The sequence below is a fragment of the Mya arenaria genome, chromosome 3 (genome assembly GCF_026914265.1).
Source record: "Mya arenaria isolate MELC-2E11 chromosome 3, ASM2691426v1".
Classification (NCBI taxonomy): Eukaryota; Metazoa; Mollusca; class Bivalvia; order Myida; family Myidae; genus Mya; species Mya arenaria.
Window position 1 is genome coordinate 58562912 of NC_069124.1, and position 13304 is coordinate 58576215.

The window sequence follows — 13304 nt, forward strand, 5'->3', positions numbered from 1 at the left end:
TTCCGAACGACTCCGTTACACAGATAACATTGCAGCTTGTTGGCCGAGGAGATTCGATTGCGGTGAGGATGTGGTAAAGCCCGGAGCCTGAACTCGTCTATTCCACGACGCTCTGTGCTAAACATAGGCCCTGTGCATAATGTTGCAAAAATTCTAACTTGATTGTCTGCCAATTACACGTTAAGTTTTTCGTCTATCAACTGTGCTTCAAAAGAAAGAAAAAATGCATTCTTCGACTAGTTTTAACGAATTCGCAAAACATATCCGCATTTTGAGCATCGATGCCGTGTTTTAGTATAACCATCAAGGGAGGTGACTCTGAATATCGTCTGCAATGGCGGCATCGTCAGCTGCTTGTTATTTTAAAGTGAAAACAATCCTCAACAAAACAGAAACATCGACAATCCAGGCCATCAACCTTAACCAATCGTTGTCGGAGTTCGCATCTGCTTATTTAGCAGACAAAGACGTCCATATCGAGCGTGTGGCCGGGGATGATGCGGACACGGATTTAAACACGCCGTTCTGGGTTCTGAATGATTTCGGGTAATTGAATTTTAAAAAATACACGCCTTTTCATTTAGAGAAATATTCCAGTTGAAACTTTTTACAAAACGTAATTTATTATCGGGATTAACAATGAGCAAAACGACTACGAGTTAATATTTCCCCAAATTAATGCGAGTTAGGCTGAGATTGAGATGAATATACGGTACTGATGACCCTGAATACCGATGGGCTATGAATAACATTATTTTAAGTGACGAGTTTACGGACATTTGAATGGATTCATTTTTAATTTAAAAAAAAAAAACATCAAAGAAGATGATGGAGCCATTTGATGTAAAACTGTTTCTATTTACATGTTTATCAAACTTCATGACAGATTTTGACTTGTGATTTGGATTTACACACTAACTGTGATGACATCATTACTTTCCCACTTTTTGGGTCACGTGCAATTAATGCTGTCTAGACAACATATTGTCTCTTCTTTTTGGGACATTTCACATGGTGACTTTGGAGCTTGGTATCACGAGTAATTGAAACAACTGATCAATGGGATGCATGGCATTGCATTACATTTCAAACAAAACCAATCCACAATTCATACAGTATTGAAGCAACTACAGAATGTTTAGGTTTCTTCTCAACTGAAAGATTTTCCAACTTAACAATGATTGAATGTTTTTAAAAAAAGTCATTTTTTGTAGACCACAAAAAATCGGTCAATGGCGCTACCGGGAATTGAGCACGGGTCTACTGATTGCCATGTCATTTTCATGTAAATGTAACTGATTATAATTATTATATTGATCTATAATGTATTATTGTATATTTTAAAAATTATTTCCAGGCACGTAATCGAACCAAGTATTTGTCAAGCTAGAGCAGAATCTGTCGTGCTCACTGTGGTGACATAGACTCAATTTTATTTGTCCACATAACCTAAATTAGCTATTCTTTACCGTTTTAACAGAATTAACTCCCATTATATCATTCGGAACTCCTCGGCCATTTTTTTCAAAAACAACCTCGGATGTATTTGGACGGTTTACATACTCAAAAAGAGGTACGTTTAAGTCCACTGCAAGTAGATTGCGTAGTAATTTTATTTAGCAGTTAAACTTTATGTCTTAACTCTCGGGAATCTTATTTATGTTTGCAAAAATACACTTCACTGGTTATCAATTTAAATTTAGATCAATAAATACAACTCTAAAACACTAAATTTAATTAACGATATAATTCAAACAAATACGAACTACTTCAACTGATGTACCGGCATACATCCGAGGTTGTTTTTGAAAAAAATGGCCGAGGAGTTCCGAATGCCATTATATTCAGTGAATAGCTAATCCTCTCATAGTAACAATATTTGGACAAGACATCAAATAATTATTTTTTTGTATGTTGGATGTGTGATATAGTAATCTGACAAATACTTAGAACGAAGGTTTGAATATGACAATGCAATAATGCAGTAATGTAAACTTATGGTACATGTACGGTAATTGCCATATTAGAATTTGATAATGTTAGGCATGTGTCATATGAATATTGTTTTTACAAACTTCTTTTGTGAAAAGCTTTTGTTGTACAATGTATGTATATTAGTATAAACACTGACCATGATTCTTTGTATATGTACATATGTTTGTGTATAGGCCGGTGGCCATTAGCACAATTAATAAATATATATATATGCATGCATGTATATATAAAATGAGAATATATTATTTTTGCTGATAGCATTTAATGTTATATCCTCAGTATACCAGGGGAATCTTTTTAATATGTTGAAAAAATGACAAAATGTATATGTTACAATGTTTATTCTAGTCAAAATACCAATAGTAAGGCTTTGGTACATCTCTTGTTATGACTACATAATTTTCAAACATCATTTTAGCTTATCTGAGTTAAAATATTAACAAACACTAGTTTGTTTGTGAAGATTTTTATTTTGCAAGCACATGTAGTAAGTTCTATAACATGTAATAAGAGGTTAGACTGTGGAAGGTGGACTTGTATATGAATTGTGCCAACAGTGCTGAAATCTGGACGTCAATATTTGTTTCAATAGGTTTAAAAACCGTTTACCATCTAGACAGTCTATTAAAATGTTCTTATGACTCAGTAAGTATGACAAGTACCTAACAATGCACTTCAGATAATGCAGACCTTTTTGTCTCTTATTCAGCAGCTTTTTACCTAAATGCTGTCAAACTTTCTCAGTGTACAGTTTTCTGTTTCATTCTTTGTACACTAACATATCTGAAGTGAAGTAAAATACTTTACTGTGTATGTATTGAATGTGTGGTCAACATTTATGACCAATCTGTTGGTTGATATTGTAGACCACTTTGTGAGAACTTGATGTCATTATGTTCAGTTATTTCACAAAGTCTGTAGTTATACTGCTACAATACTTACAATATACAGTATACCTCACTTTGCGACCACCCTGGGGATCCTTTACAACTGATCTTAATATTGAGGTGGCCTAAATAACGACCTTAAATGAAAGAGTAAAATTTGGAAAATGGACTTGAACATTGTGTTCTTAATTTTGAGGTGGTCTTATTATTGAAGTGGTCTTTAAGGGAGGTTTTACTGTATCTGAAATAGCTGATGTTTTATGTCACCTTGAACTGCTACATAGAACATTAATTTTGAGTTGTTATGAATAAGAGAAAGTTTACCATTCACTATTGGTAATAGTGCATTACAACCTAAGTAAAATCAAATAGTTTGCAATATTTGTTTGACTGCTGTTTAACTTGATGTTAGCGAGTATTTCATCTGAAATGTCATTCTTGTTTTACAAGTTCATGTTACAATAAGCCAAAACATGTTTCTTCATTCAATTTATTTTGTACAATTCAATTGTTAATCCATTCCAAATCTTAATCTAGCTTCAATCTACAAGACTTGAAAAAAAGCATATATTGAAAAAATTTGTGTTGTGAAGTAAAATAGTGTTTTATTATACATTTCTGTGGTTATTATGGACACAAAACATGCATATACATGATATATAGCTCTATAAACAGGCATTTTGGGCTGAAAATGATATAAATGAAAATAAATTTTATGCTCCCTCTCGGTACTTTTATTTTTATTTTTTTGTACTACTGCTCACTTTTTCAGCTTTTATTTTTATTTTTATTTCGCCCCCTCGACTCAACATTTTTGAAAAAAATCTTGTAAATCAGATAATAAAAAAATGATGGCCTTATCAGTAAGAACTAGTATGATGCCGATAATACATCGTTTTACATGATTAAAATAACTTTTCGTCTCAGCCTGACGGCCTTGTTTACCCGTTTAAAATAGCGCATAATTGTTTCCAAGTTTATAAGTGTGGATTTTTAGCACGTGAAAGTCACATTATTAATAAAGCTAATGTAAAGGTCCGCTGTAGGCGGCGGATGTGCGTTCATAGTCTCCATTTCTATGCACTTGCTAGAAAGCCCAGCTGTCCTGTGAGGCATAGTAAGTTGGAACTTCAACAATCTTTAAAGCTCTGCTTTCCTGATGGTTGAAGTGTAACGGTCCCCTGTAGGCGGCAGAGGTCTACAGCGGCGGAGCTGCGTTCATAATATTCCGTATAAAACGGAAGTACGTTCATACCGGATGTAAACTTGGTTGGTAAAATGCAAATTATCAAAGCCCGGGCTATGTGAGAATAGAGAAGTTAGTGTATATAAAGACCAGTGGACCCCTTCCAGGTCGAGCATACTTTTCCCTGAAGGGATCTGTTGGTATTTGTTTCATTACGTCAGAAAGCTCGGCTGTATGGCGTCGCACGTTACACTACAAATACCGACGCTATTTTTAAAATTTACTGAGATTAACGTCGTAGACAAAACCAGTCAATTTCGAATCGGAAAAATACGCAAAAACTGCGGACGATTCATGTGTTGTACGCGATATGATACATCAGTATTTAAAGTTAGATTCAATGCGTTGTACACAACGATATCAATTTTATGTAAGTTTCTGTCAAATTTCTTTCCTTTTTCTTTCAATGTTATTATCTTGTGTCTAGTCCCTTAAATACCCGATCCACAAATATGTTGGTCATTTGATCGTGCCATTGGCGACAATGTTACATTTTGTTGCTTAGTGACCCATACTAGTTTTGGTATTCTTAACAATTATTTGAATATGTATTGTTTGCTGATTTATACTACCACGTAAACTAACAAAAAACGTCAACATTTTATTTTAAATTCATGATGAAGTTTTTTAACCGTCGGAACTTACGTCTAGTTGCCGTCTACGCGTATAACGCTTTTAGATAATACCCTAAAACTATGGGGGCATCAGGCACCCACAAATCATTGATTATTTCAGGTTATTAGTTAATGCTTATGCCAGTGAGCATTGCAACTGTGAATCACACTGGCTTGTCCTGAAGGTCTAATAGTATAGATAAGCAACACATGTATGTTTTTTTTCTTACTTGTTCGTCCTTATAACGCACAAGTCCACCCGAAATGTGTTCATTTGTTTGCGATTCGTCTTTTGGTAATTTCCGCGTCGTTATACAAGGCAAGCCTCTAGTTATACATCTCTATCATGGCCTACTCACAATGAAACTAGAAAACACGGGCTGGGCAAGTGGGCATGACTCAAGGGCTAGGGTAATGAGCTGGACTCATGGGCTGGACTCGTGGGCTCGACTCATGGGCTGGGTTTATGGGCTTGACTCGTGGGCTCGACTCTTGTACATTTTGAGGACATAAAGTTATTGGTATAACTGAATGTAATGTTTTGTAAAATTTAAAACAACACCGAGTACACACATGCCATGATAAGGTTTTAAATGAAAAGGATAACAAGAAAAAATATACAGTGATTGTAGTAATATAAGGCCACTTATCGGAAAATGGATACTATATGCATGAATACTTCATTGCGTATAATTTGTCTTAGTTTATGGTAAGCATATTTTCGTATATTACGTATGTGTACAAACTTGCATTAACAAGGTAACTGGAATTTATGTAATTTATCATTATTAAATATTATGGTAAATGAGATAAATGGTTATTGATATCCATAGCATTATATGATAAGACAAAATTCAGGATCAAATGAGAGGCTTAAATATACGTGTTTAAACTCCCTTTTTTTCATTTTTCTGTGCCTAATCCTTTTCAAGTCTTATCAAATCTCTCTGGAATAATAAGTGTGGTATCCTCTCATTGGTTGCCCTCTTTATGTTCTTATTTCCCCTTTATGAACTTTGGTGAGTTCATAATAACAATAAACAAACAAATTGTTAGATTCTGGACACATTTGTTTCCACATGTCCGCCTTTAAGGCTTCTGTGTTTGAATTGGATGGACATAATGAAATTTCATACAATTGTCACGTTTATAACTTCAAAAGTTCTTCTGCATTCTCTATAAAATACACAAATCTTCTGTGATTATACACTTGTTGATCAATTTTGCAGTGTTTAATTCCTAATTTCATTTATGGAAGAAGAAAGAAAAATATACATCTTTTAATTTACCACCCATACTCAAGTTGTGTATTCTGTATTTTTTTTTCACGGTAATCAACGATGTTTGTACGGTATTTACTGTAACAGTAATGAAACAGATTCTCAATGAAAATCATCGCCTAAACATATTATTGGTGAAAATAAATAACTGCTACAGTATTCAATCAACAACAATTTATTTCTCTTAAATTATTATTTTTTTATATACAAATACTATCCATAAACAACAGACGTAACAACATTGTAATAAGACACACAATAAACTATATTAATTATTAACAATATGATGTACTGAGGGCAACCATGAAACAATGTATAACAAACACAATTGTGTAATCCATATACCTAGGCAATTCCCGTGTCCTTTAATCCCACCAAGATATTATTCACATTACCCACCAAGATATTATTCACGGTGTTGTTGGTCAATCAATATTTTTATGACACTGAATAAAAAAGATTATAAGTATCTTCCGTGGCAGAGAGTGTAAGATCCCAACCCGAGCATAGGATGTTTTGCGGAAACGAGGTTTACTGAGTTTCCATAGAACACTCTGACGAGGGTTGGGATGAACCTATCTTACACAAGCGGCTATGGTAGATGCGTTTTCTCCCTATCAGTTAAACAAAATAAAGTTAAAATGTTGTTTTTTTGCTGAAATTCTTTTGTGCGTAGTGAAAATAATTTGTTAATAGATATAGCTAAATCCAGCTATCAAAACAAAATAAAGTCCTGCCAATGAAATCACAACTTTTTGAACAAATGCCTTATGCAATATCTTGATGGTGATACAGACAACCAAGAAAAATAAAAACATGGAAATGATGATACGGAAAAAAAAACAAGTGAAAATAATACACTTAAATGATGATACGGAAAAAACAAGTGAGAATTATACATGGAAATGATGGCACAGACAACCAAGTCAGCCAAGTGAGAATAATACACTTAAATGATGATACAGACAACCAAGTGAGAAAAATACACTTAAGTGATGATACAGACTGCCAAGTGAGAATAATACACTTCAATGATGATACAGATAAGCCTGTGAGAATAATACACTTCAATGATAATACAGACAACAAAGTGAGAATAATGAACTGAAATGATGATACAGACAGCCAAGTGAGAATAATACACTTCAATGGTGATACAGATAAGCCTGTGAGAATAATACACTGATATGATGATACAGACAACAAAGTGAGAATAATACACTGAAATGATGATACAGACAGTCAAATGAGAATAATACACTGAAATGATGATACAGACAACAAAGTGAGAATAATACACTGAAATGATGATACAGACAGTCAAGTGAGAATAATACTCTTCAGACAAGCTTGTGAGAAAAATACATGGAAATTATAATACAGATAACCAAGTGAGAAAAATACACTGAAATGATGATACAAACAACCAAGTGAGAATAATACACTGAAATGATGATACTAACAACCGAGTGAGAAAAATACACTGAAATGATGATACAGACAGCCCTGTGAGAATAATACATGGAAATGATGATACAGACAGTCAAGTGAGAACAATACATGGAAATTATTTTGAACAATTTGGAATGTTAAGAAATGATGGGAATGAGCTTAATGGGAAACTCAACAACAGTTCTAATAGAAACCGGGAAAGCTTGGTTTGTAGGAATAAAACAGACATACAATAAAAAGGCAATGCACTATTTTATCTGTTGGTGCTTATTTTGTAAATAGAAAGTGAATATATGTGCACACACATACACACATGTATTTTAATTACAAAATATACATTTCATGCTCGTTAGTATGTGTATTGAAATATAACACAATGGTATGAAATCAGACAATAATATCATAACTAACATGAAATATATACAAGATGTTAAATATTTGAGTACATTTATCTATCACATGATATACTGGTACCTTGTTTCTGGTTAAATGTAACCAACACATATTTTTCTTTGAGAAAACTACACACATGTAATATAAAAATATCACTTTGCATGAATGTAAGCAATTTAAGCTTGGAAAATATTATTGCTTAAGTGGTGATATTCCAGCGAGTCCATTTATTAATCTTTTTTTTTTTTTATAAAAAAATATTTGAATGAGGTAGTAAATTTCCAATTTAAATTATAATAGGAATACATGATATTTCCTCTTTGATTCATGGAAAACACTCCTATGTTTGTCCCTTATATATTTATATTTCATATATTTATATTTTATTATCTATTACTGGACAAACAAAGGGTTAGTAAAGCCAGATTTTTCATTTTAACAAATGTGATTTTGCAGCAGGATGCATTTTAATAGAGGCAAAAGTAAATGCTGCCAACTCATATTCACACTGGTCTGACCCAGTTTTCGACCAGAGATGACCCGTATTCACACTGGTTTGATCCAGTTTTTGAATGGTGACTTGTATTCACACTGGTTTGACCCAGTGTTCAACCCAAGATGACCTGTATTCACACTGATCAAGTCCAGTTTTGAACCCGAAATGACCCGTATTCACACTGGTCAAACCCAGTTTTCAACCCGAGATGACCCGTATTCACAGTGGTCAAACCCAGTTTTCAACCTGAGATGACCCATATTCACACTGGTCAAACCCAGTTTTCAACCTGAGATGACCCATATTTACAGTAGTCAAACCCAGTTTTCAACCTGAGATGACCCATATTCACACTGGTCAAACCCAGTTTTCAACCCAAGATGACCAATATTCACAGTGGTCAAACCCAGTTTTCAACCTGAGATGACCCATATTCACACTGGTCAATCCCAGTTTTCAACCCGAGATGACCAGCATTCACACTGGTCAAACCTAGTTTTTGACCGGAGATGACCCATATTTATACTGATCCAAAATATCATGCTGAGAGATATTTTGACTGAGATTCTTAAAAAGATTGGATAAATTCTGTAGAATTTATGAAAGGAATAAGAAATTTCAACGACAAAGTTTGCTTGATATTTGACCCAATAACTTAGATTTTAGTCAGAGATGACCCATATTCAAACAAATCTTAAATATCATATTGACAAATACACAAATATTCTGACCGACTTCCAAAAAGATTGGACAATCACTGTGGAAATTATGAATGAAATTATTTTCTTGATTTCACCTAATGACCTAGTTTTTTTACCCAAGATGACCCTAATTCACTTTTGTCCTATTATCATGCTGAGAAATATTCTGATTGAGTTTCATGAAGACTGGATAAACACTGATGAATATGTGAAAGGAATAAGAAACTTTGTCTTAATATTTGTCCTAGTAAAATTGTTGTATTTATGACACCGAAAAAAAACTTAAATGCTAGATGGTTAAGGATACCTAACGCCAACCCAACCCGCGTGCCCCACAGCTTTTCACCAATCTATAACATTCAAGGATTCAATGAAAAATCTTGCTAAACAGAATACAATCATTTTGATAAATAAAAAAAGCTGCTTTAAAAAAACAGAAGAAAAAAACAGCGAAATAAATATGTTTCCAACTTATTCTGAAAATGGAATGTAAGACCATATTTACATGTGAATATTCATATAAGTATTTTTGTTATGAAAGAAAATTTAGGCACAGTGATGGCATTTAGTTTTTAATAAAATAGATACACAATAATGAACAATATTCACTGACTATCCAAGCAAATAAAATACTTAAACAGCCATGATCAAGAAAATCTATGGATTTAATACTTAAATGTTATGAAAAGTGAAATTTTGAGCTTGCCCTTCATCAATGAAGATTTGTGATACCAATTCATTAATAGCTGCAGCTGTGTTGGGAATTACTTGTGAAGTTGTGAAATGCAACAGGGTACATTTATGTGCCTTAAGCTTTTCTTTTATGCTAGGCATGATCAAGGCTAGATAACAAAATGCTGCTCAGAAGTGGAGTTGAATCAAAAACTGATGTTACAAATGTTTCAGAATCAAAGTAAAATTGCCGGCTAAAAGTGATATTGTTTGTTGCCACATTGGTTTGATGGAACTATATTTACTTTGTCAGTTTGTGTTTGAACTGTCTGCTGTTTTTTATGTTTGTATATTTGAAATGTATTAAGCTCTGTTTTTTTTTGTTAAACAAGAGCTTGAAAATATTGATCTGTGAAGGGGATATGTCAGATTGTTAACATCGCAATGAAAAACATGGTATTAGCTCAAAAGAGCTTTTATCACAACAAACATATCATGTACAGTTTAAAAATCACTACCTACATGTCATTATATGGTATTTTACCATTCCTGAGTGATCACTTTCACTACTCATTACTAAAGATCCGAGTATTGAACTAACTATCACTACTAATAAACAAAGATCCGAGTGGGGATTGAACTGACTATCACTACTCATTAACATAGATCAATTTGGGATTGAACTGACTATCACAACTCATTAACAAAGATCTGACTGGGGACTGAACTGACTATCACTACTCATTAACAAAGATCCAATTGGGGATTGAACTGACTATCACTACTCATTAACAAAGATCTGACTGGGGACTGAACTGACTATCACTACTCATTAACAAAGATCCAATTGGGGATTGAACTGACTATCACTACTTATTAACAAAGATTTATTTGGGGATTAAACTGACTATCACAACTCATTAACAAAGATCTGACTGGGGACTGAACTGACTATCACTACTCATTAACAAAGATCTGACTGGGGACTGAACTGACTATCACCACTCATTAACAAAGATCCAATTGGGTATTGAACTGACTATCACTACTCATTAACAAAGATCCGAGTCAGAATTGAACTGACTATCACTACTCATTAACAAAGATCTGAGTGGGGACTGAATTATCACTACTCATTAACAAAGATCCAATTGGGGATTGAACTGACTATCACAACTCATTAACAAAGATCCAATTGGGGATTGAACTAACTATCACTTCTCATTAACAAAGATACGACTGGGGATTGAACTAACTATCTATACTTATTAACAAAGATCCAATTGGGGATTGAACTAACTATCACTACCCACTAACAAAGGTCAGAGTGGGGATTGAATTGCGGAACCTCTTATCCTGACTCTTATACACTAACCACTCGGTCATTGGCATCTGTGTTTGGCTTCAAGAATATATGTATGAAATTTAAGTGATCTGATATTGTTACAGTGAAATGTTCTGCGATTCATGTTTTTTGTAACAAACATATGTACAAGCTACAGCTTAAACATGAAACATGTAAGACATAATAATAGAAAAATACACATCTATTTTATTTATGCTAGCTATACACCGAATGGAAAATACACTTCATCAGTCTACAAAAATATGAGATTGAACCTTAACTGCGCTGCAGAGTAATCAACCTCTTCAACATTGACAAAACAGCACTAACCATGAAACTGCTTCACATACACTATCTTTTTGACATTCAACATCAGGTACAAATGACACATGCTGACCATAATTCTGGTAAAATATGAGATCCCAGTATTGTCAGATTACACACCGGATAAGTTAGGTTAACACTGGCTCTAACGACCCTACAGTCAGATATATGGCAGTCCGTCCAAACCATTGTTGAGAGTATACATGTTTTAAAGCCTAAATGACTTTTGTACATGTACAAGAAAACATTATGGCAGCTACATGTATGTGAGTCACTGTTGCTGGCTCGTATTGAGCTGATCTCCAGTGTTTTCCTGTGAGGGAAGGGACAGATACATGTCCCCGGGGTCTCTCATCATGGTGTAGGGGCGAACAGGAGCAGACTGGTTCACAGACGGGTTCACTGACTGATTCACAATTATGTGGGGAATGTTCACCATGGAACCCTGTTGGTCCCCACCCTGGGGCCCCTGGCTGGCGGAGCTGGTCACCATCTGACATCCTGGACCCCCAGCCACACCCATACCCTGCACATTGTCCAGTCCCATCATGCACAGCTGGTCTGAAAACATATAAGATTATAGTTTATACATGTAGTAGTTTTAAAGAACAGATACATCCGTCCAATTTTTAGTATTGTGAAAATAGCTGACAAACCCACAATCTAGGCTGATATCCCAGTTAAGGATCTAACCTTGGACCACTTGGGTGAGCAGCACACTACTTTATAAATAATTACAGCTATAGGGAGCTTAAACACATAACAAAACAATGGTCAATATGCTTGTACGTTGGTAATATAAATCAATATTTCCTCAAAAGCTGGCTTGTGTATAACAACTTTGTAACAAGGAAAACTTACAGATTAACTAATAAAGAATTAGTATACCATTGTACATATCAAAGTTAAAACATTCAAAAACACCATTGAGAATTAATGTAATAAAAGGCAAGGTACACAGAAACTAGTACTTTAAATGTTGTCAATGATACACATGTTTACATGCATTGTTAGTTATGTTATAATTGAGTCATGTCCAGCACCAATCTTACATGGCCTTTAATCTGGATTAAGTCAACCCTTAGCAATTTTACATTGCTCTAACAATAAGGAATATTGAAATCTGAGCGGCTTAAGAAACAGCATCATAATAAGCATACATGTCTATTAACTACATACCAGCGCTATTGCCAGGGTAAGGTGCCTGTGTAAAAAGAAGCTGCTGGTGTATCTGCTTCAGTTCTTCCTGCTGTTTGAAGATCATCGACTGCACTTGGTTTGCCTTTCGCTGGAGCTGCTCGTGTAGCTGTTTCTGTACGGGTGTCATGTACATGTTTGTCGGTAGCATGTCCTGCAACACAATATTTGGTGTTGAAACTTCTGTTTGGGGCTTTAACTATTACCAACACTACTTCCTGCAGACAACTTTCCTACAAAATCCCTCAAACTTGGACATGCAATATTGCATAATTCCTGCCGTCCGAAACAGATTTAAATGTTATTTGTTCGCGAAACTGTACAGATAGTCCAAATTTCATTGCTATAGCTTCATAGAAATATAAAAGAAGGTCAAAAGGTCATGGAAAGAACAATATGTATCTTGGTTGGCTATCCAGTAAACATCACTTTAGCTTCAAAGTTTCAATGGCAGACTGAAATTTGTTTGCAAATGTCTAAGGCACTCCATGGTGATCATGTGTACCAAGTCTCAGAACTTCATGTCAAAAACTTGAGAAGAAGTTTGCTCTACAAACATTTCGCAACAGATTCCTACTCGCCCAAACAAACAAACTAACCAACCAACTGATCATATGGTGACTCCAATATACCCCCTTCAAACATCAGTGGCTGGGGTATAAACACACTTAGCCTTCTCTATGGAGCCATGAATAATATTTC

The 13304-nt window shown here is 34.5% G+C and overlaps 1 protein-coding gene across 1 annotated transcript in view; it reads right to left on the reverse strand.

The window, feature by feature from the left end:
• Positions 1 to 6181: 6181 nt before the first annotated feature.
• LOC128227952 (circadian locomoter output cycles protein kaput-like) overlaps positions 6182 to 13304 on the reverse strand; it is a 31501-nt gene continuing 24378 nt past the window's right edge. The window contains exons 14-15 of the mRNA XM_052938937.1: positions 12585 to 12756; positions 6182 to 11966 (exon numbers count right to left, since the gene is read on the reverse strand). Coding sequence (XP_052794897.1) covers positions 11677 to 11966; positions 12585 to 12756 — 462 coding nt within the window. The 3' untranslated portion in view covers positions 6182 to 11676. The remainder of the gene's footprint in view (positions 11967 to 12584; positions 12757 to 13304) is intronic.